General features: G+C 45.6%; 1 protein-coding gene across 4 annotated transcripts in view; it reads right to left on the reverse strand.

Annotated features, from left to right (window-relative positions):
• Positions 1 to 913: 913 nt before the first annotated feature.
• Positions 914 to 26,674, reverse strand: part of APLP2 (amyloid beta precursor like protein 2) — an 85,889-nt gene continuing 60,128 nt past the window's right edge. The window contains exons 4-18 of one of the 4 annotated variants that reach the window (XM_027036919.2): positions 25,599 to 25,711; positions 23,949 to 24,145; positions 23,343 to 23,551; positions 21,798 to 21,965; positions 18,667 to 18,797; positions 17,232 to 17,306; positions 15,855 to 16,013; positions 14,664 to 14,792; positions 11,950 to 12,049; positions 10,263 to 10,415; positions 8,665 to 8,700; positions 5,508 to 5,593; positions 4,261 to 4,335; positions 3,729 to 3,884; positions 914 to 2,431 (exon numbers count right to left, since the gene is read on the reverse strand). In XM_027036919.2, the coding sequence (XP_026892720.1) occupies positions 2,330 to 2,431; positions 3,729 to 3,884; positions 4,261 to 4,335; positions 5,508 to 5,593; positions 8,665 to 8,700; positions 10,263 to 10,415; positions 11,950 to 12,049; positions 14,664 to 14,792; positions 15,855 to 16,013; positions 17,232 to 17,306; positions 18,667 to 18,797; positions 21,798 to 21,965; positions 23,343 to 23,551; positions 23,949 to 24,145; positions 25,599 to 25,711 (1,889 nt within the window). In that variant the 3' untranslated portion in view covers positions 914 to 2,329. The remainder of the gene's footprint in view (positions 2,432 to 3,728; positions 3,885 to 4,260; positions 4,336 to 5,507; positions 5,594 to 8,664; positions 8,701 to 10,262; positions 10,416 to 11,949; positions 12,050 to 14,663; positions 14,793 to 15,854; positions 16,014 to 17,231; positions 17,307 to 18,666; positions 18,798 to 21,797; positions 21,966 to 23,342; positions 23,552 to 23,948; positions 24,146 to 25,598; positions 25,712 to 26,674) is intronic. The other 3 variants (XM_027036922.2, XM_027036920.2, XM_027036923.2) reach the window with 3 other exon arrangements.

Consider the following 26,674-nt stretch of genomic DNA (forward strand, 5'->3'; position numbering starts at 1 on the left):
CAAAACAATCACCCAGATTATAGACTAAAAACTACAAAATAGAATTTTTTTTTTTTTTTAAAGAAGAAACAATCAGGGCACCTGGGTGGCTCAGCTGGTTGAACATCAGACTCTTGATTTTGGTTCAGGTCACAATCCCAGGGTCTTGGGATAAAGCCCCGAATTGGCCTCCGTGCTGTGTGGAGCCTGCTTACGACTCTCTCTCCCTCTGCCCCTCCCCCATCCTGTTCTCTTAAAAAATATAAACAAACAGGAAGTAATCAAGAAGTCCAAGGTTTAACCAAATTAGCATTTTAGAAAACATAAAATATGGTGGAGGAAATCAAAGATACCTACCTTCAGACTGAAGGCATTTCCCCTTAGTTTTTTTTAAAAGATTTTTTTTAACTAATCTCTACACCCAATGTAGGGCTCAAAGTTAAAACCCCAAGATCAAGAGCCACATGCTCCACTGACTGAGCCAGCCGGGCTCCCTTAGTTTCTATTTGTTTTTTTTATTATTTTTTTTCAATATATGAAATTTATTGTCAAATTGGTTTCCATACAACACCCAGTGCTCATCCCAAAAGGTGCCCTCCTCAATACCCATCACAAACCCTCCCCTCCCTCCCACCCCCCATCAACCCTCAGTTTGTTCTCAGTTTTTAAGAGTCTCTTATGCTTTGGCTCTCTCCCACTCTAACCTTTTTTTTTCCTTCCCCTCCCCCATGGGTTTCTGTTAAGTTCTCTTAGTTTTTAAATGAAAAGTGGAATTAAAGCCTAAGAGCCTAACTCACTGGAGCAAACGAACCCCTGCCCCTGCGGTGCGGCTCGGCAGTCCCCTAGGGAAGGACGACACCCAGAGTCTGGAGGGCAGAAGGGTTAAAACCGTCACCACGGATTAACAGCGGGCCAATGACACAAGGAGTCTTGGTGGAAGTTAAAGTATTTATTGATGTGTTTAAACTGTACATTCTCCACAGATCAGATTAAGGAGTTTGTGGGTGAACTTTTATCTGTGCATAGTGGGAAGACACATGGATAAGGTGAAGGGGAGGAAGAAGAAGAAAGACAAAAAAAAAAAAAAAAAAAAGTCACAGGAAAATAGAAAAAAATATACCACAGGTTACCAGAACCTTCAGAATTAAAAAAAAAAAAAAAAAGAGGGGGAGAGGGGAGGAGAAAAAAAAGGAAAGAAACAAAAACAGAAGAAAAAGAAAAAGCTGTGAGCATCATCCACTATACAAGCATCACAAAGACTCAGGTGAAGGAAACAATCTCCAAAATTTTCCACGGTGTCTACAGAGCGTTTCGCATAAAACATGGAACATCCTCCTTGCACGTCAAAGCAAGCCCCCCACCTTCCCTCCCAGGCGCACAGCCACCTACCACTGTGGTCTTTGAACAGCAGAGAGGCTGGTGCCGGGCGAGGGTGGGCAGAGAAGTCAAGGTACAGTGGGGAGGGTTGAGGGCCAGTGCCTTCCGGGGAAATGTCCAAAGAGGAAAAGACAGCACGTATGGACGTTACTTGGAAGGGAAGTGAGCAGTAAAAAGCTACGGTCAGTAACGGCAGACAGTGGAAGAACGTCATATACAAACTACAGGCTAATTTCTGTGGAAGAACTGGATTCAGAAGGAAAGCAGTAGTGGATGCCCTAACCTGTATACGTGAGCCTCTCACTAAAAGATGCCGGGGCTCAAATGCTTTTAACCTCCTTGTGACACCAAGGTACCCAGCACTGGGAACACCTGACTTCCAAAGAACTGGTCCTTTAAAATAATTTTGCAAGAGTATCATGATGTGTTTGAATGGTCAATCACGGTTCCCTTTAACATTTAGTTTCTGGGCAACTTTCTGAAAGCTAGCTCATTTAACAAGGGAATACTGCCTTAGGTTTTTTTGTTTTTTTCCTAATAAAAACCGGGACAGTGAATGAGCCTAAAGGAGTGACGCATACAATACAGCTGGAACGGCCTGCATATACAGTCTATTACCAAAAACCAACATTTCCCATTTACAGAGCGCGTATGTGAGACAATACAATGGAAGTGGGATTTCTGATTAATTTAAAAAAGGAAAACTACATCAGTCAAATATCTGCAATAGATCATTTTTTCATTTAAGGTTTATATATCATATATTGTTATATTAACATTTTTCACCCATTTAAAAGAATGGAGATTGTGGTTCTACAGTAGTACTTTAGAGTCCTAACAATCCAGAAGGTCTGCACATCAGATGAATCCTCTGGAAGCACTGCTGGTCCAGTAGTTGATCCAAAATGCTGGACCCCTTCTAGCCCACCTGCAGCACCTCCCCCAGCAGGCGCTGCCACTTGCTTTCTCCCACTTAAATCTGCATCTGCTCCAGGTATTTGTAGGTCGGGTTTTCATAACCATGGTTCTGCATCTTGTTCAGGTGACGCTCTTCTGGGGTGAGCATTGGGTCAACCTGGAGGAAGAGAGACGGAATATCACTGCACTGTACCACAAGAGAATTGCACGGGACGTCAGAAGACCTAAGGTGTTTGCTGTGCACTCCCCTGGGAAGCGAGGTCAACCAGGTGTCCCATTTCCACTGGGGACACCACACAAGAGCTGGTGGGGAGGACACAGGAGGAGGAGAAAGAAAAGAAGAGGGTCAGAGAGGCTTCTGAAAGCGCAAGTCCTGAAAGCTTGGTCCGAGTTAGAGAACAGAGTGAATTGAATTTCCTAGCACCACAGTGACGACCACGTCTCGGTACTGCTACTTACTGTTCAGGACAGCACAGGGGAGCGTTCCCTAGAAAATAAGGACTGGGACCCCAAGATCCCTGGGGTCTTTTCCAGCTCTGAAATTCCATAATGAAGTTGGTGTCCAGCAGGAGGTGGACATACATCTGAACCAATTTTCCAGAGTGTATCATACTCCTTTTTTATTTTTATTTTTTTTTTAATGTTTATTTATTTTTGAGAGAGAGGGAGAGAGAGAGTGAGCAGGGGAGGGGCAGAGAGAGAGGGAGACACAGAATCCGAAACAGGCTCCAGGCTCTGAGCTGTCAGCACAGAGCCTGACGCGGGGCTCGAACTCACAAACCGCGTGGTCATGACCTGAGCCGAAGTTGGACACTCAGCCGCCTGAGCCACCCAGGCGCCCCGTATCATATTCTTTACTGTATTTGTTTTCTGGAACCAAGACACCCCGGCCATTCCCATCCCCCACCACAAAATGAGTGGTAAGCAGTTCTAATTATGAACCAGCAGAAGACGGAACAGAAAACAGCCTGCTCTGGCTCTAAATTTCCTGTTGCTTTTCTCCCCCGTTAAAAAAAATATTACTTCTATTTCATATTTTTAAGATTCATGATTGCCAGGGTTGCCTGACTGGTCGTATACCTGGTTTGCTCCTTAAAAAAACAAGTCAGTAACAAGAACAAAAATAAAAAAGAGTATCAACAGTCCTCATTCTCAAATATCTAACATACCTGAAAGAAGAAAACACTCAGGAAGTTTTCACCCTCTGCAGCATAAAATGCTCTTATGGTTTCCTCACATTCACCGTCAGAGCTGGCAACAGCCCTTTGTGATAGGACCAACATAATTCGGTTGGGACTGACTTCCGAAACATGATCTAATAATCCAGTGAGTAATTTAATTGAAGTGCAGCACCCACGAAGTTAAGATGTCTGAATTCCATAAGCCTTTCTGACTGCACAGAGCAAACCATCACCACCTCAAGGCCAAGTCACAAGAGAGCCCCTGCTACTCACCTCCACAATCCCATGGCTGATGGTGCCATACTGTCTCTTCCTCAGCATCACCAGGCTGATGACTATGACCGTGGCGATGGCCACTGCAATGACCAACAGCCCGATGAGGGCGCTGCTGCTCAGACTGAAGTCCTCCCGCAGTGGCCCCACGGATTCCTACGATAACAAAGTAGATGTGCGACAAGGTCTCAGCGACTCTTCGCACAATGTGAAAGATGGCGAGCGGGAGACCAGCAGCTCAAGGAGGGCCAGGCGCCTGTAGAGTCGTGACTCCGACACTGAGGGAACTCTGAGATGCTGCTTTCCAAGGGACCATCCTTATGAGGAGAACTCCCACTTTTTCCAATCTCCATCGAGATCCTAATTTTAGCTTTCTTACCCAAAAGTGTGGAAAATTGGGGATGGGGGTCTTTGAGAGTTTGAGATACCGAGCGTCTCTCCGTTTTCCATTTGAAATGAGAAGACAAGAGAGAAGCAGCCGAGACCCATGGGAAACCTGGCATTTAGGTTCCGGAGCTGAACACGTACGTACCGGCTCTGTCTCTAGGCCGCCAACCCTCTCGGCATTGAAAATCATTTCCTTAACATCCAGGGTCTCGTCGATGACCTGAAATGGTACGAAAATGTCAGCAACTGGGTGGAAGGGGACATTAAGCATAAATGGAGCTTCTTTTCTACTCCACATATTATTTGGTGGAGGGAGGTGGATACGGAGGACACCCACTAACCAAGCAGTTCTGTCACGTTCTTCTAAATCCACTCACCAAACCCCTAAAGAAGCAAGTGTGGACACAAGTTACTGTATTGCAGCTAGTTCCCTAAGTGCTTCCACTTGCCTTTTCCTTTAGGTAACCATTATGGAGTGACATTACAGGATAAATTACCAACAATTCACGTTTAAATATCAAACTCAGGGGGCACCTGGGTGGCTCATTCAGTTAGGCGGCTGACTTTGGCTCAGGTCATGATCTCGCGATTTGTGGGGTCAAGCCTCCTGTCGGGCTCTCTGCTGACAGCTCAGAGCCTGGAGCCTGCTTCAGGTTCTCTGTCTCCCTCCCTCTCTACCCCTCCCCTGCCCACAATCTATCTCTCTCTCAAAAATAAACAAACATTAAAAATAATTAAAAATAAATATTGGGGCGCCTGGGTGTCTCAGTCAGATAAGTGTCCGATTTTGATTCAGGTCATGATCTCACAGTTCGTGAGTTCGAGCCCCGCGTTGCGCTCTGTGCTGACAGCTCAGAGGCTACAGCCTGCTTCAGTTTCTGTGTCTTCCTCTCTCTGCCCCTCCCTGCTCACGTGCGTGCTTGTGCTCTCTCTCTCAAAATTAAAAAAACAAAACGAAACAAAAAAAACCTCAGTTGACAATAATCCAGAAATATCAGTGATAGAAAATGATAGAATAATAACTAATAGTGTGTATAAACCAAAGGCAATATAAGAACCAAACCCGACTCTATTCAATTTACAAGTTATTAAATCTCTATACTCACTTGAAAATGGCCTCTCATATTTTATTCATATCTTTAGTTGCAAATATATTTCCCCCACTGTATCGCAAGAGGAGAGCTATGGCTGAAAAGTAATTCTTTATTCCTTCTCATAGCCAGATGCTAAAGAATACAGCAGATTTGTGGGACCAGTTGGAGCCCACCCATCTTCTACCATATGGAAAGTGAACACAGGGAGGTTCATTTGGAAAGCCTCTAAAACAATGCCACTCATTCTAATTAGTCTCAAAATTAAAACAGGGCAGGGCGGAGGGGAGAAATGGCTCACCATATTTTCGTCCACTTTATTCTTACTGTTAATCACTTTCTCCTCAGCACCGATCAGTCCTCCTTCCTGCTCTCCCACTCCAGATCCTGTGTGGAGAGAGATCACAGCTGAGCGTTTCCCAGGATGGGCTGATCTCATGCCAACCTCACAGAAGCAGGGGCCCTCACTGATCACCTCCCCCGCTGCGACATGATAGGCTACTTTGTTCCCATTTTTGAGGATGCACTGTGCTCTATAAGGATGAATGGTACAGGCATTTTCAGAGGACCGATGAGTTTAATGGAGGAGGAGAGAGTGCTTACTTAATATCCAACCTGGAAAAACAGAATGACAGCCTCCAGAAGAGAATGTTTATTGTAAGATAAACAGAAGTGGAGTTCAGAGGCATTCTAGCACAGAAAAACATGTAATACCCGTATGTGATATTACCGAGTACCTATAAGCCCACAACCTGCTCCTTCAACACTCTGTGCTCGCTCCCTTTGGATGGGAGAACCATCACACCAGCAATGAATGTGCACATTTGTCTCAAGCATCTTATTTTATCCCACAGGCAATTCTTTCTGCCTGAAATACCCTCCCTGACCTCCAACCCTTCCTAGTTGTCCTTCAAGCTGCAGCTCCTCTTGGGAGACATTCCCAGCTTACAGCACTCGAAATCAGTGTTTATCCTCATTTTCTTCTGTGTCTCCCTCTAGCCTGCAACCCTCTGAGGGCCTGGATCACAGATGTCACATTTTCAGTGGTCATTCAAGAATGAGCAGGAAGGAAGCATTTCACAGACAGGGAGAATTCAAACACGAGGGTGGAAGGTTCCTTTCTGTAAAGGGAGCAAGACTAGCCACACTCCTCTTGTCAAGGTCAGACATCGCCAGAGCCGACATCACTTGTGTGTGGCACTCCAAATGACAGCATCCAAAGATGCGGTTCGACTGAACCCAGCACGAACCCAGGCAGAGGAAAAGTGAGGAGCGATCCTCCTTATTTTAGGTTCAGAAAGCATGTGATTTCTACCTACTCTATGAGTTTTTCATTAATAAGATACACAGTTCAATATAAATGTCCACAATTTGAACCTCTTATAAACAGATCAACTGGATGGCACACTCCTCATTCTAAGGTGATCACCTGCATGTGAGTAGGACTCAAACATGAGTAAATGCCAAGCACTGCTGTCCCCGGGCTTGCCAGAGCCAATGACACTAGGCCCGGCCACAGCAAGGCCTTCCGGCTCACAACCAGGCTCGTTGTTGACACGGAACCACCAGTAACAGCTGCTGCAGGTGTGGAATGTGCGGGCTAGCTAATGCGTTCACCCAGCAGAAGGCAGCCCAAAATAACACTGTTTTTTCCTAAAGTTTTCACCTTAAAGAGCAATTTCCCAACTTGATTCTAGGGTAAGTTAAATCAGGCCTGGTTTTTATAGTCTCAAAATGCCACTGAAACAGCAATAGTGCACTTCGACTGAGAAAGAAGAATCTAGAAAGGTGCTGTCTCAGCAAGGTTGTGGATGAACAAGCCTAGTAAATTCTAACCCTTCTATCACTTTCTCTCTCCTCCTCCAGATTTTAAAGGTCAGAGGGCAGAATCCTACATGAGAAATAACACGGCACTGAACCAACTAATTTAAAGTCCTATGACCAGTCTAGACTATTCCGATATTCCTTTGGTGGTGAAACTCACGTGTTCTCTTAAACACTGACCCAAACCACCTTGCTTTTATAAAAGGCATAATCAAGTGATGTTAAGAAAACAAAAGTTAATGTTTAAATTATTCCAACTAACAACAACTGAAGTATGTGGGTGAAAGCCAGGTAAGCTTCCAGGAAATTCATCTTTATCTGTAAATACCTAGGATGCATGGTTCAGAGTCACCTCCAAGAAGAGGCATATCCAGGTAGAATAAAACCAAGCATTTAACACAGAAGTGATCTTTACAAGATTGAAATTGTACTCTTCTGAGAAAAAGCCATGGCACAAACCACAACATCAAATTCTTAGAGAACACCGTGTGGTGCATCCACAGCTGGTCAAAGTCAGCAGGCTCATAAAACACACACTGAGAACATGAAGCATATGCACTTATTCACAATGACCCTGGGACTGTGGACCACCCAACAAGCTGGGGAAATGCAGCGGCCTTTTATGTGACAGAAACTGCATAGGCTCTGAAGACAAAGCAGCTGGGTTTGAGTTCGGATTCCTCCATTTCTTACAGTCAGGACTCTGAGCGAATCATGCAGTCTGAGGCTTCTCCAACCGCCTAATCTGTCAGAGAGAGCTAAAGCCCCGGCCAGTAGGTGTGCTCAGTGCATGAAGTGAGGCCACATACTCGAGGCACTCGGCGTGGCGCTTACACAGTCCCAGCCTGTTCTGAAGCTTGGACACTCACTACCACACAGCCAGAGTCCACTTGTCACAACCCGTTCCATCCATCAGCTTCTAAGTGTTTGAGTAATGCTAAAGTCAAAACGAAGACTAGTGGCGACAGACAGGTGGGCACAGACACAGGGCTGGGTACAGCTGAAAGGAAAGGGCAAGATGTAGTGGAGCAGTGGGGGGGATGGGCAGGGGGGAAGAGGTAAAAGGAACCAACTTCCACCTGCCCCTAAATTAAGCATATTTTCAAATATACTAGCAATTCCACCCAACCTGTTTAAGTTGAATATACATTTAAAAATCTATCCAGATGAGGGGCGCCTGGGTGGTTCAGTCAGTTAAGTGTCTGACTCGTGGTTTCAGCTCAGGTCAAGATCTCTTGGTTTGTGAGATGGGCGCAAAGCCTGCTTCATTCAGATTCTCGCTCTCTGCCCCTCCCCCACTCACGCTCTCTTGCTCTCTCAAAATAAATGAACTTAAAAAAAAAAAAACCTACCCAAAAGAAATGTCTCATAAAAATATCTGTTTTGATTACTCTGTATTCTCTGGATATCCAGAAGGAAAGTTTAAGATGGGCACCTTGTAACCAGTACCACTGACACCAGATTCTAAGTGCTGGACCCAAGGCCACTCTGGCTCCCCTCACAGCCACATCTGGAGAAATGAGGTGGAAAAATCTCAGGTGATGGTATGAAACAGAAAATGAGCCTCCCGACACATGGAGGAAGTGCAAAGGAATGGAGGTCTTAATTAAAGGGAACATCTTTGACAGACCAACCTTTTTTCATTGGATGGTACAACTCCGGCTGAGTGTCTAGCAGAAAGGAAAACAATAAAAAAAAAAAAAGAAATAGCACAAAAAAGGAGATTAAGAAAGAAAATGGCTTCTTTCAAAATTGCTATCTTAGAATTTCTCTATAACGTAAATAAAAAGTATTCTTCCTTAAAAACACACCTGACACATCCCATAAACAAACCAGCAGTTAAGAGCTACAACATATGACTGGAAGGTAGGAGAGAAAGAAGTAGGTCTGTCTTGGGGGGAAATTTGGGGAGATTCCCAAATTATTTAGCTTAGCCCACAAAGTTATTTTTCTTAGAAAATAACAAAAATACAGTCAGTATCGATTGTGGTTTTCTAACAAGGAGACAAGGTCCTAGTTCAGATCTGTCCGAGATGCCCTCACCCCCAAATGGGATACGTAAGTACGTCCACCCTACAAGCCCATGCAGGTATGGGATTTGTAAGTGCAGGTTTTAGGAACAAAGTGGGATCTCTTTACTTCTCTGGCTCCTTTCTCACATTCCGTTTTACTATCGCAGGGTCAACCGTACGAGTTGGTACCTTTGGGGTAACTTGTTCAGAAGGCATTCTGTTTAAGTCTGAAGGCTGAGTTGGATGTACCCCATCCTCCCCATTCAGTATCTTCTTCAGGCCTCTGTCCCAGCACTGCTACATCTGGTCTGAGGTAGGCGACAGTACCCAGGACTGCAGGACCACATCAGCTTGGGTTCAAATCCTTACTCTCCACCCACAGGCTACGTGAGCCTGGACAGACACTTAACCTCTTTAAATCTTGGAATCCCCAAATGAGGACACTCACAGTACCTACCTAAGAGGGCTATTTTGAGGATTAAATGAGAGCTTCCGTGCACAGCGCTTAGCTAAAGCTGGCATATGATAAGGGCTCTATAGCTGTGGCCACTATTTTTATCACCACCACCATCAGCAGCAATAGCAGCAGACAAATAAATAGAAACTGATTCCACAGCCTGGTCTCAGGGCACCGAGCTGAGCAGCTTGTTTATTTCTGGTGCAGACCCACAGCTTTTAAAGATCCTTTTAAACATCAAGACCCAGCAAAGGAATAGAAGAAAGCGTGCCAGACAGAGTCAGAGGGACATGGCTTCTTATCACCCCCAACACCAGAGGTATCACCTTGAAAAGTCACCTCTGTCGTCTCTCCACTGCCTGCTCCCCAGCTTATTATGAAAAGCTAATGACCTAATATAACGTGAAAGTGCTCTTTAAGCAGCAGAGTGACTTCCACATGCAAGGTGTCATACACTCTGAGGGCAGCTGACAGGACCAGAAAAAAAAAAAAAGAGGATTTCAGCAAACCATCTCTCTAAAGTGGGAGAAATGTTACTAACCTCATGGTGATACTGAAGCCAAGGATTTGAAGGCACCCAGCATGGTGCCTGCACACAGTAGGTGCTCAATGAATCCAGTCTCCCATTTCCCTGCCCAACTGTCACCAGGAAAATAGCCCCCCTAACACAACCCAGGTTCAAAATTCTACCTTCAACTTTCCAACCGCAGGCCCATCCCCGCCCCCAGCGCCGCTGAGAAGCTGCGCTGTCAATCATACACACCTTCGTTCTCAGGTAAGGACGGGAAGGGATGGAAGGGGTGGAATGGTGGGATCTCATCACTCTCCTCGGAGCTCACCCGGACGTCCACGGGGGTTTCTGAGATAGAGGCCGTGAACTGGTCCATGTCTGCACGCTGTTCTTGAAGCAGCTCATCTGACAAAGAGAGGCATGGCAGGGAACCGGCATTCAGAGGGACCACCAGTGTGAACAAGGCTAACTCATGGCATTACAGAACTTGGGATCTACTGAGGGGAACATCTCGCCAGCTCGCAGTGGACAACTCCCTCCTGCCTGCACCCCCGATCCTGTAGCACCGCGGAACCCCAGTGCCCCAGAACTCCTCTTCTTTACCAACTCACTCTGGTTCAGTGGTTTCATCCAATGGCACAGTTTTAAATGCCATCCATAGGCCACGATCTGAAAATCTGTACCTCATATTTACTGCCCGACCTCCAGCTCACTGAACAGCCCCCTTTACACCCCCACTTAATGTCCAACTTCTATTTTATCATGTATAAAGAGAACGCTTTTCCTCAGTCAAGTGCGGCATCACCATCCACTCAGCTGCTGACAATGGAAGGCTGGGCATTACCCTCGATGTCTTCCTGTCCCTCACCTCCGGCATCCAACCCAGCAGCACACTGTTCACCCTTCGTCTGCAACGTGCCTGAAAGCCCCCACATCTGTTTATTTCCTCCATTACCATCTTAGTGCCCACGATCAGCATTTGTCGCCTGGATTTTTACAATTGCTTCCTGGCAGGTTTCTAATTTTAATAGCACATAGCAGCCAAGTAATTTTTTCTTTAGTTCATGTTCTTTTTTAAAGCATAATTCAGATCTGGTCACTCCCTAGTTTAAAGCTCTCTAACAGCTTTCCATTTATCCTAGAATAAAACCCAGACTCCTTGGTTTTGCTAAAATCTCTGAACAAATTGGTCTCTGCCAACTTCTTTGGCCCCATTTCTCCCTCACTATGTTCTAGTCACACTGATCTACTCAAATGTGTCCACACTTAACTTAAACTTCAGGACTCTGCAGTAGTCATTTCCTCTGCTAACAGTGTTTTTCCCCTTGTGGTCTTTGCGTGGATGGCTCCTTCTTGTCATGTGGGTCCCAGGTGACTGCACCCAAGACAAACCCCTTGACCACCCAGCCACTCTCCACCATTCCACCCTATTTGATGCCCCCACATGGCACTCCTTTTCTTGTTTTCCTGTCTATCTCATACTATAACATGACCTCCAGGATATATGGTCTACACCATTTTCCCTCTGTGACACACAGTAGACACAATAAATATTTGCCAAACAAACAAACAAACAAACAAAAAAAAGAAGACCAGAAGAGAGAGAGGAAATGAGAATGTGTGTAAAATAGGTGCCTTGAAATGCATCAGCAATTAAGGGGGAAAGGGCAACAGGAAACTCCCCGGTCCCTTGCAATTTCACACCCTCAATTTTTCTTCCGGTAACAGAGTAAAGGTTAAGAAACTCAAGGCTCTGTGGCTCACCGCCAGTACATCTGTCCCCAGGTTACTCCTTGACCTTGCTTGCCACGTAAGCCCCAGTGAATTCCAGACCTAAACCCTGGAGTGCTAATGCCTAGCTTCCTGGCCCTTGTACCGCTGCCACCCTTGAGTCTTGGCCAAAGTCCCTCACAGACCTCAGTACAAACGCAGCACCCACCAATTTCCTCTTGGATTTCTTGGGCTACATAAGGTACTTTGTAGAGCAGTGAGAGGCTTTGGTTCCTTCTTTCTTCAATCACATGGAGATGTGTCATCACCTGGAAGTATAGTATGGTGGAGAGACCTCGTTACCAACAGAGCCAGGCCAGGACAAAGCTTGCAGACAGGACACATGCACACACTTCCGCAAAGATCAGCAGAAAAAGTATATTCTCTGCAGAGTCCAGCAAAGCAGCCAGGCAGAGGAAATCCATTAATCCCCATCCTTATTTACTGACCACTGAAGTCTAACAGTCCCCCCTTATCTGTGGGTGGTACATTCCAAGACCTCCAATGGACGCCTGAAACCGCAGACCGTGCTGAGCCCCCTGTATACTGGGGTTTTTTTCCCTGTATGACAAAGCTCGACTTATAAATTAGGCATAGGTAAGAGATTAACCATAACATAATAAAGTGGAACAATTATAATAAAGGTTATTTAATGGGGTCTCTGTTTCTCAAAATACCTTCTTATACTGTATTCACCCTTCTTCTTGTGATAATGTGAGATGATAAAATCCCCACGTGAAGCAAGATGAGTGACGTAGCACTGTGACATAAAGGTAGGCTACTACTGACCTCCTGATGATACATCAGGAGGATCATTCACTTCCGAGCCACGGCGGACCGCAGAGAGCAAAGCCTCCGATCATGGGGGACTGCTGTATAGGAGTATGTGCAGACTGTGTGTATTACCCCTTGGCAATCTGAGAATTTATCCAGAGAGTGTTCTGAGTTAAAAACAAAATTTGAAACCTTTCACTAGGCAGTTATTCATTTGATTTTTACATGAGGCACTTACTAACTGTAGTAATTGAGCTTAAAAGAAACCTAATTTTTTATTTTTTTAACGTTTATTCATTTTAGGGGTGCCTGGGTGGCTCAGCCGGTTGAGTGTCTGACTTCAGCTCAGGTCATGATCTCGCGGCTCATGAGTTCAAGCCCTGCATCAGGCTGTGCTGACGGCTCAGAGCCTGGAGCCTGCTTTGGATTCTGTGTCCCTCTCTCTCTCTCTCTAAAATGAATAAACGTTAAAATTTCTTTATAAAAAAAAATTTTTTTAATGTTTATTTATTATTGAGAGACAGATGCTCAACCGACTGAGCCACCCAGGTGCCACAAAAGAACCTAATTTGTACAATGCGAGATACTCGGTAAGGTTTTGCTGAGTGAAAGAGGGAAAGAGTCCATTTTTACCACCAGTCAGATTAGACGGGGTAAAAAAAGGAATGAAATCACTGGCTAAAAGCAGACTGGCATGGAGAGGGGGCCATTCACGGATTTTGCTTAGTGAAGTAATTGCTTGAAATGATTATCATGGTGAATAACAGAACTAGTTCATTCATATTTAACTAGATTAGTTATTCCTTCAAAACTTTACATTGAGGTATAAATAAACCTGACTTTAAGGAGTGATAAAGACTTATCTACCATCCCTGTTCCACGGTTCACTACCTTTTCTGAATGCAACAATTCCGGATTGTTCATACTTTTTAAAAAGGAAAAAAAAGCCATCAAAACTGGTCATTTACTTGTGAAGGTTTTGGGGTGGAAATGAAAGGTGATGTGGGCTAACGTCCACCCCAAGGCCGCAGTGAGGCATGTCAGGACGGGTATGCCTGTCTGGTTACACTGGCACTTACCATGCTCGTCCTAAAGAGGGTGCTCTAAGCCAATGGATTAATTATGTGGGCTTGAAGCCATGTAACATGGCCAAACGAAAAAAAAATTAAATGGAAAGATGCTTTTATTGTAGATTGATGTCTCTCTGACCTTTAAAAGCAGGGATGAAAGTAATTTAATTTTATATTTGCCATTCTTTCAATCAAGTAAATTGACGGGAAAGCACCAGAGTAATAAGTGCCTGAGAGAAAAAATGCAAATGGAAACTGAAAATGCACCACCCACAGTCTTGGCGTGTGTGGACATTGTCATATTTCAGATGAATTAAGGAGCCATTTGACTGAGGACGGTTCCTATGCCCACAGGAGAACAAGAACCACAGGGGGGCAGGGTACTGGACATCAGTGTCCTCACGGTGAGCTGTTGAGCTCACATAAGGGGTAAGAACACCACCACACTCACATCCCAGACCAAATGCGCACATTACAATAGGCTGAACATATTCAGCACTTCCCAGAGTGTAGATAACACAACAGGGAACATGCAGAAGTTCATGTAATTCAGCAGCCAAGCTTCACTGGAACTAAGGGCTTAGAGCACAGAGCGAATATCACACAGGACAGCTGGGGTTTCCCCCCGAGGTCTGCAAGGGAGAGAGTTCCACTTCCTGGGCCATCTGGTGTGGCACTATGATCTTGCTGGCACACAACTCATTCCCTAGTTGTTAATTTAATACACTGATCAAGGTCTCTCCTTTCCTTCTAGTCTCACTATATAAAAATGGCTGTTTTTCTGTAAAATACTACATGATAGTCTAGTTTTTCCACTAAACTTTCAGAAACTCTTTAAGGAGAAAGGGCTTAATAGAACAAAGTATGGAAAAGAGATCTTAGAAACTGTATTTTTGCAAAAACCACCTCTTGTAATCTAATAATGTCTTTGGAAACCACTTTCCAAGCACAGCTATCAGTGTTGCCCAACCAACCGTCGAAGCGGCTTCTCCCCACTAGAGACACTCTCCTGTGGCAATTTCGACTGTGTCTAGTGTACCTGGGATTTCATCTGGGCTGCCTTCTCTGGGTCAACAGCCAACACATGCTGGTAGTGACGGATGGTATGCAGACGGTCTTTGTTCTCAGCACGGACGTAACGCCGCAAGGCCTGGAGGACGCGATGAGGCTGCAAGAGAGAACAGCAGTTTGAATATCCAGGCACTACAGAACTGAAAACAGGCAGGAAAGGCTTAAAAAACTCACCTAAGAATGTAAAAGCCAGCCGGGCACCAAGAAGGAAAGCTGTGCTTTTTAAAGCTTTTAAGCTTCTCAAGTAAGAAGAAACTACCTTTCTACACAATGTACCAAAAACTAAGTTCCAAAGTTATGTTGGCTCCTTAAGGAACAGTATTTTCCAGAATCTCTAGCCCTCTCAATCTGTCCTCTTTCCTAAGCTCAGTGTCCGACACCTTAAATTGCAAGGTAGGCAGTCCCTGTGTCACCCAGAAAAGACTCTGCTTGATCACCTAAGAAGGATACCAATACCATTCTTTCCAGTATTTCCGTCCCCCAAAAGCAAGGTAGGTTAGAGCGAAGGGATAAAGAAGCACAAGACCACCAGCACCAGGGGCTTTGATAGAAGTCCCTTTACCCTTTTCTTCATAATCTTATTACAACGGCGTGTTCAAAAGGCAAGTTTTTATTCTTTGAAAGTAAAGCTACTATAAGGGGCGCCTGGGTGGTTCAGTCGGTTAAGCGTCCGACTTTGGCTCAGGTCATGATCTCGTGGTTTGGGTTTGAGCCCCACGTCGGGCTCTGTGCTGACAGCTCAGAGCCTGGAGCCTGCTTCGGATTCTGTGTCTCCCTCTCTCTCTGCCCGTCCCCCACTCACAATCTTTCTCTCTCTCTCTCAAAAATAAACATTAAAAAAGCTACTATAAAAATTCAATAATTGAGTAACTACCAACCCATATCCTCAGATTATGCTTTTCCAGGGTAAGACACTTCCGTATCACTGGTGGCATATGCAAGCATAAAGTGTAATGCTAAGGTGACGTAAGAACATACTAGAAGATGACACCTTGTTTCCCCTCTTCTCTCCTTCCCTGTCTTCCCTTGCCAGAACTCGTCATAAAAATGTAATTTTTTTGCTGACCCGTGTCAGGTCATCATACGTGTTCTACACATACGCTGCTTTAGAGGAGGTGACCTCGAGGATACCGTTCTCTGGGCTCTGCACGCCACTCACCCGTGGTGGGTCGGACTGCAAGGCAGCCAGGTAATTCTCCAGGGCCATGCGGCGGCGGTCATTCAGCATAGCTTCCACCCGAGCCAGGTGGGTTTCCACCAGCTGCTGCTTCTCGCTGGCTGCTTCCTTCTCTAGGGCTTTAACCATAGCTTGGAAGTGCTAAACCAAGAAGGCAGGAACAACGTGAAATTCATGGTACCTGGAGGAAGTCTAAGCAAACAGCGATACCCCAGGACTATGCCTCCTCGCCTAGAGCCTGTGTAAGCCGGTAACCGGTCCAGAAGAGTTAAGCAAGGGTAAGATAGACGTAAATATACTTTGATTGTTGTCAGGAAAATTACTTCCTAATCTAATGAGAGCATGTTAAATCTGAGGGGCAGTGGACTTCTTAGCACTTTTGCTCCTGAAATCACTAGTGTGGCAAGCCCCTATGCAGGGTTTCTCAGCGTGCCCTGTGCAAGAAGGAATGCTGCCCTTTCCACATTGTGGCAAAGGCACCCCAGATCCGAATCCTGAGACACAGACCAACAGGAACTATATTTTGAAATATATCCCAGTAATGCGGTAGGTTATGCTGAGTCATTCACACTGATGTCCTGAAGGGCAAGTTGTCTGTGGAAAACCTGGCCAGGCTGAAAGGTAAAGTTTAAGGCTGTGGAACTAAATTTTAAATTTCCCTGCACAGGATGCACTGGCTGCATAGAAATTAACTCTTAGATTTTCTAGATGATTGCTAAGAAAGAAAAGGTGTTCCAACAGAGTGTTAACCTCCTGAGAAGATTTCAGTTCATCATAAACACAAACTGATTTAAATGCAATCAGCTTTATGAAACCCAAACCAGTCTTATAAATTGCAATCCCTGTTCCTAGCAACACACTGCTCTATTGGGGGGTTGGGGGGTGGGGTGGGTGCTGCTGCTGATTCTAATGTTACATTCTTGCAAAGCCCGAGATGAACTGGCATCACTGTTTTATTGTCTGACTTTGACTTTTCAAGAAGTCTGTAAATAAATAAATAAATAAATAAATAAATAAATAAATAAATAAATAAAATTCAATACTGCTGAAAAACAAGTCACAGCCTAAGAATGAAGATGAATTGAGGATTTTTGCCAGGAGAGCAGAATTAACAAACACAGCCAGCTACAGTTTGCTTCCTGGCATGAATTAGGTACACTGGTTGGTCTGCTTCCCTTCTACCATTGGTGATCAATTCTAAAGAAAGCTAGTTGAGGGGTGGGGGTGGGGAGGGGGAAGGCAGTTAAAACTTCCTGTAAGATAAGCTCTCAACTAAGCGAAAGGTGTCAAACGGTAATTTCCTGGGAATGTGGCTCTGACTGGACTTCAGAGGTTATGTCCCTGGAAAACACATCTTACCTGAATGAGAGTCTGCCTCTCTGCTTTCGGGAGGTTCTTGGCCTGAAGCTCAGCCTCTTCCCATTCTTTCTTTACCTAGAAAAAGGTCAAAGCCAGTATCACCAGAGAGTCATCTCTAAAACAATCCCCCCATTTTCTAACAATACCGCCAGGCCCTGAAATCTAATGTAGGAAACTGTGCAAAAGGAAATCGCCTCATGTGACCCCTCACAAGCTCATGGCAGTTTTAGCTCCTTCACAGAATTACTGTCTCAGAAGGTCCTGCACTCCAACCATCAGCAAACAGAGCCTCAATTCCATGACCTCCCCATTCTATAACCCCGGGCAAGTTATTTAAAAGTCTCTGTGCCTTGGGGCGCCTGGGTGGCTCAGTCAGCTGGGCTTCCGACTTTGGCCCAGGTCATGATCTTGCTGGCCCCAAGTTCTAGCCCCACATCAGGCTCTGTGCTGCCAGCTCACAGCCTGGACCCTGTTTCAGATTCTGTGTCTCCCTTTCTCTCTCTGCTCCTCTCACACTCTCTCTCTCTCTCAAAAATAAACGTTAAAAAGATTTTTTTTAAAAAGTCTCTGTGCCTTAGTCTCCTCACACACATAAAAAAGGGGGTGGGGGGGCGCATTTAAATACCTACTTCTCAGAACTGTTTGGATAAAATAGAGTCAACAAACATTTCCAAAAGTACAAGCCTGGCACATGGTAATGTATGAGATTTTAGGTGGTATTCAGACCTAAGAAATTCTTTTCAATTTTCTTTCAGTCTTTCTCAGTAACTAGGAGAAAGCTGCACTGTGGTGCTCATGTTGCTCTAACACTTGTAACTTTTTTAAGAAAGCATCCCGAGGGGTGCCTGGCTGGCTCAGTCAGTGGAGCGTGTGACTCTTGATCTCGAGGTTGTAAATTCAAGCCCCACAGCGGGTGTAGAGGTTACTTAAAAATAAAATCTTAAAAAAAAAAGAAAGAAAGAAGAAAGCATCTCGAGACTCAGAGCCTTCAGCAGACAACAGTATCTAAGCTAGAATATACTAATACAGGTTTGCTTTCATCTAATATATTTTTACATTTACCTAGTTCTAAATGGCAAATGATACTAGCTTTCTGTTTACAACAATGATATAAATTTTCCCTCCATAGAAGAAAAATTTTTTTAAAGCCAGTTAATAGCAAAGAAAAATAACAAGAACATAATGGTTACAGGAAGTACTCCGCAGTCTGAACCCAATAAGCACTCAGAGGCTAATTATATTATCATGGAGATGGAGGTGGGGCAGAGGGGAGGGGCTAGTCACACCCAGAAGGTAGACCTGCTTATACTCTCACACTTCACCTGTCCTAACACAGAGTGACAATCTAGGAGGGCGGTGACCCTTCTCTTCCACTATGAAAACCCTACTACCCAGTGCCGAACACCTGTAACAGAAGGGGAGTGCCAAGGTTTACCCTGTCCATTCGGTTGCGGTGCCGTATTTCCAGCTGCTCCTTAGCCTTCTGGAAGCGGGCATGTTCGTTATCGTCTGCAGAGGTCTCGAAATACACATCAACATCATTGGTTGGCAGAGGAGTTGGGGGAACTGGAACAAAACAAGAGGGGGTTCCCTTTGGGGGCCAGGCCCAACATTGAAAGTGCACTGTGCCCTAGGAAAGAAATCAAACCCAGGACCTGCAGAACAGACTAGTTTATCTCGCACCACGCTCACGGTACAAGGTGCTCCTCCTGTCTGCCAAGACTCCACTTGGTTAGAGCGCACTGCTCCCCTTTCCTTCTGTGACATTCAGCCACCAGGCCAGTCCGTGCCCCCTTGGTGTCCTTGGCATCTACTTAAGGCTTCAGGGGAAGAAAAGGAAATCACTTCTACATCTTCCCTCAGTTCCTGAAATCTTAGAACCTAAAAACGAATTACTTATTGCTGTCACTGATCGCTTCTGGCCAGAGACAAGGGCAGACATCAGGCCTGCAAAGGCAACTTCCACAAAAGCTCCATTTTGAAAGAAACTGTAGTGCTGCATGCTCTTTGCATGTAGACTGGGTAGGCAAAGTCCAAACTGCTCTAGCTATAATTTTTTTAGTTTTCAATATGACTGAACAAGTCTTAGCCCTTCATATCAAGGATGAGGGACAACATTAAGTTGCTGTATTTGACAAGGATTCACCACAGAGTGTGAAGACACGCTGGGCTTGCTGGCCTTCCCAGGCCTTCACCCACTAGAGGGGAAACCCATTAGAATACCCTTTCCTCACTGCTCCTCAAGCGGAAGGTCTTACTGACCCCAGGCAAGTGGTTATCTGCACAGGGAGCTTAACCCCACAAAGGAAAGGTTTGAGAGGACAAGTTTACCTGCTCAACCCCTAAAGAAATCCCTATGAAAAACTCTTATTAGCCCAGTTCACTCCCAATTTCCCAAGCCAGGGAGGACGGATAGAAAACTTACTTGTACAATTTGCTGTATCATAATACTAGAGCTCATGGACAGCAAATACCAAACCCAACAAATTTCAGTTCAGAGAGAAAGAAGTTCACCTAATTTCCAGAACTGCATAACTGTAATACGACACTAAAACAACTAAGACAACTGTAGACCTGTCACTACAAATCTGCCAGCCACTCCAAAGTTCTTCCGTCAAGGCATTTTTACTTAGCTCTAAACCTAAAAGCTGTAACTAAAATCTTGTCAAGAATATTTGGCTCTTACATAAGCTAAAGAGGATCACCACAGCCAATTTTCAGATTAACTAAATTAGAATATACAACTTCACAAACCACATTCCCCGATACTCAAAAGTTCAGCTGAGAGAATTTCAAAGCACTGAAGTCCATCAGTGCCAATGAGCACGTTGCCATCAGCAACGCACAGCTGCAGCTTAAAGGCTTGTGTGTTGGACAGTCTTTGGTTCGTATCACTGGGCTAGGTAAAGATTATGCAAAACCCAAGCTGCCTCCACCCCCGGGAAGAAAAAGGTAGAGGCATTGCAGCCCAAGAGGTCTGGCTCTGAAGATGCGAGGGCACCCACCCTTCTGTCCCTATGAAAACTGGCTCACAAAACCAGCACATCCGCCCACCTCAGACCCCTTCAGAGGGGAGCACAAACTTGGCCGGTGGCACAGTGATACTTCTGGGCTCTCAGAACACTCAAGCCGGGGACCCCACAAGCACATGACACAATTTCTCTGTGGCAAGTCCTCCCAACTACACGCATCAGGAAACTACAATTTTGCAGACTGGAAAACCACGAACGCTCTGGAGAAGTGCCACCCCACAGCACCTTACGGCACTATCTATCTGACCCTTTACGGGAACAACTACCTCCCATATTCAGTGAGATCTTTAATGACCCCTGGTTCCTCAGGCTTCACCCCCAAATGTCTCGTTGCCCCTAATTTTAAGTAATTTTATAAAATAGGAAATACCACAATAATTTCTGTCTCCACATCTTTCCTGAATAAAAGTTTCTGCCATCAAAGTTCCCTCAGGACTCATTCTGTTTCCACATTTTCAATGATTTCTAATAAAAACAGTCTCTCCACAGAGCAGCAGCTGGAGTGGAGGTGCTAAAGCACACCATATAATGTTAAGATTTAAAAATCTTTTGGGCAGGGGAGGAAAAAGGAACAGGGAGGTATTTGAATGAAAATCCACCAGAACCGACAGCCAAAAATCGTAAGAGCAAATACCAGGAACGACCAGCAATTCATTATTCTAACGAGTTCCAGAATCAGAACCAAGAAATGAGTGTCCAGCCTGAGGATCTTCCAAACCCATGGGCTAGCACTGCAAGATAAGAGAAAGAGGGCCTTAGAAAGGAAGGGGGGTAACCACGGAGAAAAGCAAAGCTTCTCCTACCCATGTCTAAGTAAACCCAACTCAGCTGAACCACTGAATTTCCTCCGTGACCAAAGGACACACGAACTAAAATTCTTTCACATCCTAAAGCCCTGCATGATCCAACATTGCCAAACTATCGGAAAAACAGTTACCACCACTCAGCTGCAGAACTCTCCCCACAGAACGCAGACAGCAAGAGATTTCAGGACTCCGGACTCCCAGGAGTATTCCTGATGTCCCTCGTGTGAAGAGCAGTGTCCCCCTCAGCCAACATGCACCATGGGGGAGGGCGACAGGGTAGCTCAAGGACAAGAATGGGAGGAAAGAACGGAAACAAGAATGTGCAGAACTCATGGCTGATCTGCTAACCCCTGTGCCTTTCAACTAGACACAGCCAAGGGTAAGGCTGCTGTCCCAAGCAACACAGAAGCCCTCCAGGGGCCCACAGACACAAGGAAGGAAAAGAACGAACAGGCCCCTGGGCTCTCTGCTGTGCCAGGGAGGGGACACGCCGCCACCACCACCACCAGACCCACGGTGAGCACGGACGTACAAAACTGGGCTCACGACTGCCAACAGGAAAGCAGAGCCTAGGTCTAGAAAGCACAGAGATGAGGGGAAAACGACTGACAGCCAACACCTGAGTCGGCAAGGGAGCACGACACAGACGCGGTCACAGGGACGGCCGGGAGAGACAGAACGCCGGACAGGACAGAGCCGCTGCACGAAGCCAGCGTGCCGGGACTTACTCATCGCTTTACACACAGCCATACAATAATCCTCAGACTCAAAATTGTTCCTGTTGCCTCCGCAGCCGCCATATATAAAGCGCACGCACTTTCCCTTGGAGAGGTCGAAGTACCAACGAGGCATCACGGCCCGGCAGGGCCCCGTCATCGCCTCCTGGGAGCAGACAGCTGTGTGAAAACGGTCAGAGCGTCAGCAGGACAGAGGCAGCAGCTTTGATCACACTGCTACGGGTGGGAGGAGGACAGGACAGGCCAGGCCACATGCTCAACGACCCGCTGAATGTCAGCGGAGGCCAAGACTGGGCGGACCCCAAGCGCCCTGGTGGACCATCTCACCGACTCGAGCCCGGCCTTCCTGAGGACGTAGTCGTTTTTCTGTCCTGACTGTAGTAAAGACACTTAGGAACTGAAAACAGTGTTTTTCACACTGTCTTGAGTCTAGACTGACGGAGAGGAATTCTGTGTCTCACAGCTCTGTGAGCCTCCCACTTCTGAGATATTTGCCTGATTTGTTGATTGTCGTATCAAGGATCAAAGGAGACCAATGGGGGTGAAGAGGCTGTTTTACTGGTGATAACTATAGGAAATGCTACCTAAGTGCCTGGATTGCACACATGTACATTTTCACTTTCTTCAGGATGACTCAGAAACTTCTAGACTGTAGGGGTGCCTGGGTGGCTCAGTTGTTTAAGCATCCAACTTCAGCTTAGGTCATGATCTCGCGGTCCGTGAGTTCGAGCCCCGCGTCGGGCTCTGTGTCGACAGCTCAGAGCCTGGAGCCTGCTTTGGATTGTGTGTCTCCCTCTCTCTCTGTCCCTCCCCCATTCATGCTTTGTCTCTCTCTCTCAAAAATAAATAAATGTTAAAAACAAACAAACAAACAAACAAACATCTAGACTGTTAAGTATTTCCCCTACAGGAAGTCCCAAATAATTCTTCAGATCTTAAATGGCATCAGATAGACACTCTCCAGGAGGCTGCATGTAAATGGCTCTAGATGGTCTTTTTTTTTTTTTTTTTGAAATGACAGGATGAAAAAACTGCTGGGCCTGATTCCTCACCAGTAGGTCATTAAAGGCCACCCTCCCAGTCACAGGCATCTTTCTGGTGGACCAACAGGGCAGCATACGGATGGGAACACACACTCAAGAAAAGAACCAAGGAAGTTAATTTCATCGTAGAAGGTCAGGGCTTTAGAAGTACTGAGGAGGGGGCTCCCCTTGGGGAGAGAATGTTGCAGGCTCCATGTGGAAGAATCCTGCCCAAGTGTAAACCATGTATCTTCTCCCTTATCCTCTGGGTCCCTGTTCTCTAGTTCAGTCCTTATAATGCCAACAACAGTTTCTGATTCAATCCTGGGTCCCCCCCTGACCGTGTCAGCAGCCTGGCCACCTAGCGCTAAGATGGCACCACCAGCGGGCTGGAGAGCAGATTTCACGCCAGCGTCCAGGAGTGCCGCGTCTCCCTCTGTGACTTACCTGTGATGAAAGCAGTCCAAAATTGTAAGCAAATAATTACCAGATGGATTTTAATACATCAGGTTACCTTTAACGTCGTGAGTAATCTCCTTTTCTGAAACCGTCCCGTCACTGCTGGGTTCGGTAGGGTTCTCTTCGTTGTAGTCATCGCCTTTAAAGGTGTCGTAATAGTAATCACGGTCTTCCACCACCTCCTCCCCTTCTTCCTCATCCCCGTCATCCTCATCCACAGCTGCTTCTGTGAAGTCCTCCAAATCTGCTTCGGTAGGAAATTCACTAAAGGTCACAACAGAAAAGGAAGGTTAAGACCAATTCCTGTGTGCAAAGCACAACAATGATTCTCTTCCCTATGCTGAAACACAAAAACAGAGACAGGAAATAAGCTCAACTCACGTTTAGCTGTGCCACTACAGCCCTCAGCCCAGCTACAGCTGGGGAGGAGGAGGGGAGGAGTAAGTGGGCAGGCACTGCATTAGCCTGCAGAAAATACCGTGGCCACAGAATAGGAAGCCGAGAGCCACCGGCAGTCCTTCAATCAGCTAGGGCGACAATGAAAGGCCAGCTGGCTCAATGCCAACACGAACAAGGGAATGCCCACTTTATCCAGAAGGGAGGGACTGGCAGCCCACCACCACCAGCAAAACAATCGCACAGGTGTAGAAGAAGAATTTACCTTTTGTAAATATCATAGTCTTCCTCTTCATCCTCTTCCTCTTCTTCCTCCTCATCCTCCTCCTCTTCTTTTGACACAGTCGATTCAATAGTCTTTGTCTGAGGGCAGCACACATATTCAGTGCCATGAAACTGGTCTACCCCACACGGCAGCAGCATGCCATAGCGATATAAGGTCATCCCCTCAGTCAGACAGGCCTAAAAGAAACCCACAGATCCAACATCAGAACATTAATAAATTTGGTCAAATAGTCCCCCATCACTAGCTTCATCCAAAAGAAACCTCTATCGGCGCCTAGGTGGCTCAGTTGGTTGAGTGTCCAGCTTCAGCTCAGGTCATGATCTTGCTGTCCGTGGGCTCAAGCCCTGCGTCAGGCTCTGTGCTGACAGCTCGGAGCCCGGAGCCTGCTTCGGATTCTGTGTCTCCCTCTGTCTCTGACCCTCCCCTGTTCATGTTCTGTCTCTGTCTCAAAAATAAAAATATTATAAAAAATAATAATAAAAAAACAAAAGAAACCCCTATCAAATCACTATGTAAAGCATTCTCTCACAGACACACAAATTTTCTGTCAACAAATTGTGATGCTATTATTTTAAGAAGATTTACAAATTTTGCTTAACTTGCAATGGAGAATCATCATCTGGGCCAGAAACAACAAAAGCCCACAGTTAGAAAAAAATTAAGGAAAAGGGAGCTCTTCTAGTACTTATCAATGCTGGCTAAAGGCGGTCAGTGATAATTTACATTCCTCACTGTGAGGGCATTGTGTCAGAATCTGACCAAAGAAACTGACTAGAGATCCAACTTAACCACAGAAGACAAGTATAAGAAAGGGTACTTTTCCTCACTGGAAAAATGAAATGGCATCCAATCCTATGAGGATACATGTCAAGACATAGATTTTCTAGAATTGGCTATTTCTACCCTAAGGCCCTAAGGCTTGGGATGGCCTCCTTGGAAATCCCACGGACAGCATCCTTGCTTAACAATCTTTTCAACATCCTTAACTTTAGGAGCTGGATTGTCAACACTGTATTTCTCAATAAAAATATCCTCCCAAATATTTTTATTTAAAAAAATTTTTTTTTAATTTTAATGCTTATTTATTTTTGAGAGATAGAGACAGAGTGTGAGTGGGGGAGGTGCAGAGACAGAGGGAGACACAGAATCCAAAGCAGGCTCCAGGCTCTGAGCTGTCAGCAGGGGCTTGAACTCATGAACCACGAGATCATGACCTGAGCCGCAGTCAGACGCTTAACCGACTGAGCCACCCAGGCACCCCTAAAAAAAATTTTTTTAAGTTTGAGAGAGAGAGAGAGAGAGAGAGACAGCATGTGTGAGTGGGGGAGGGGCAGAGAGAGGGGGTAGAGAGAATCCCAAGCTGGCTCCACACTGTCCACGCAGAGCCTGACTGAAGCGGGGCTTGAACTCATGAACCATGAGATCATGATCTGAGCCAAAACCAAAAGTCAAAGGCTTAACCATCTGAGCCACCCAGGTGCTCAAATATTTTTAACTTAGAAGATACAAGTAATTGCAAACTTTGAAGAGGGAAAATAAAAGCAATTTGAAATCATGAGGAGGTTTGGAAGAAAATGTTTCTTTCTTTCTCTCTTAACAAGGAAAACAACACATGATCCATTCTTTTACCTCTTTAACTACAGTGTGCCAATGCTGGTGATTCTCGCACACCTCCATCCGCTCTTTGTGGAAAAATTGGCACTTTTCTGGAACGAGTAGAACATCACTTACGAATTCACCCACTGGAAAAGAGAAAGCATTGTTATAAGCAAATCTGATCATGATTTGAGGTAGAAAGGACCCTCGCTGCAGATCAGGGCAGCTACACAGTCAGGTGTGCACAGGAGCAGTCTCTAATTTATGTAAGTTGATGTGCCTCTCTCATCTTCAAAGGTCAGCTGGATGTTACAGCTCCAGGTAAAGCAGCTACAAGAGCTCAACATCCTGTTCAGGTCATGATGCCTGGGACTTTCCTCACTCTTCCTGGACTCCAATCCCTTACAGGCCAGTTGCAGGGCTATCAGAATACAGGAGGGGTGGAACAGGAATAGGAATTCCCCCCCACTCCCCCGATTCCATGATCTCAAATGCACACAGATACTCCCCACCACCTTTGAGTTCACATTAATTAATATTCCTAGCCTCCTACATCCCTATTTCTACCCACATTATTTCTAACAACAATATCCCCAAGAAACTAAGACCAGGTGTTCCTTTGAAGTACAGACGAATCTTACTTTGGTCCTTTTGTGTACCTAAAAACATGTAGCTCTAAGACAAAGCACCACTGATTCAGGGAAGACTCATCGATAGAAGGGAATGGGTGCCTTTGCAATCCAAAACTCTGGCAGACACTACTTTAAGCGGGTGACCAGCTTAACATCACCAACAGTGACAAGCTGATATATGCGATGTCCTAAGAAGAAAATCTCACTGGGGCACCTGGGTGGCTCAGTCGGTGGAGTGTCCAACTCTTGACTTTGGCTCAGGTCGTTGTCTCACGGTTCTTGTGTTTGAGCCCCACATCAGGTCTGCACTGACAGCACATACATACCCTGCTTGGGATTCTTGGTCTCCCCCCCTTCTCTGCCCTTCACCTGCTCACGTTCTCTCTCTCTCTCTCTCTCTCTCTCTCTCTCTCTCTCTCTCTCAAAAATAAACAAACATTAAAAAAAGAAGAAAATATCACTACACAGTCTTTCTGC

Source organism: Acinonyx jubatus, chromosome D1 (genome assembly GCF_027475565.1).
Source record: "Acinonyx jubatus isolate Ajub_Pintada_27869175 chromosome D1, VMU_Ajub_asm_v1.0, whole genome shotgun sequence".
Classification (NCBI taxonomy): Eukaryota; Metazoa; Chordata; class Mammalia; order Carnivora; family Felidae; genus Acinonyx; species Acinonyx jubatus.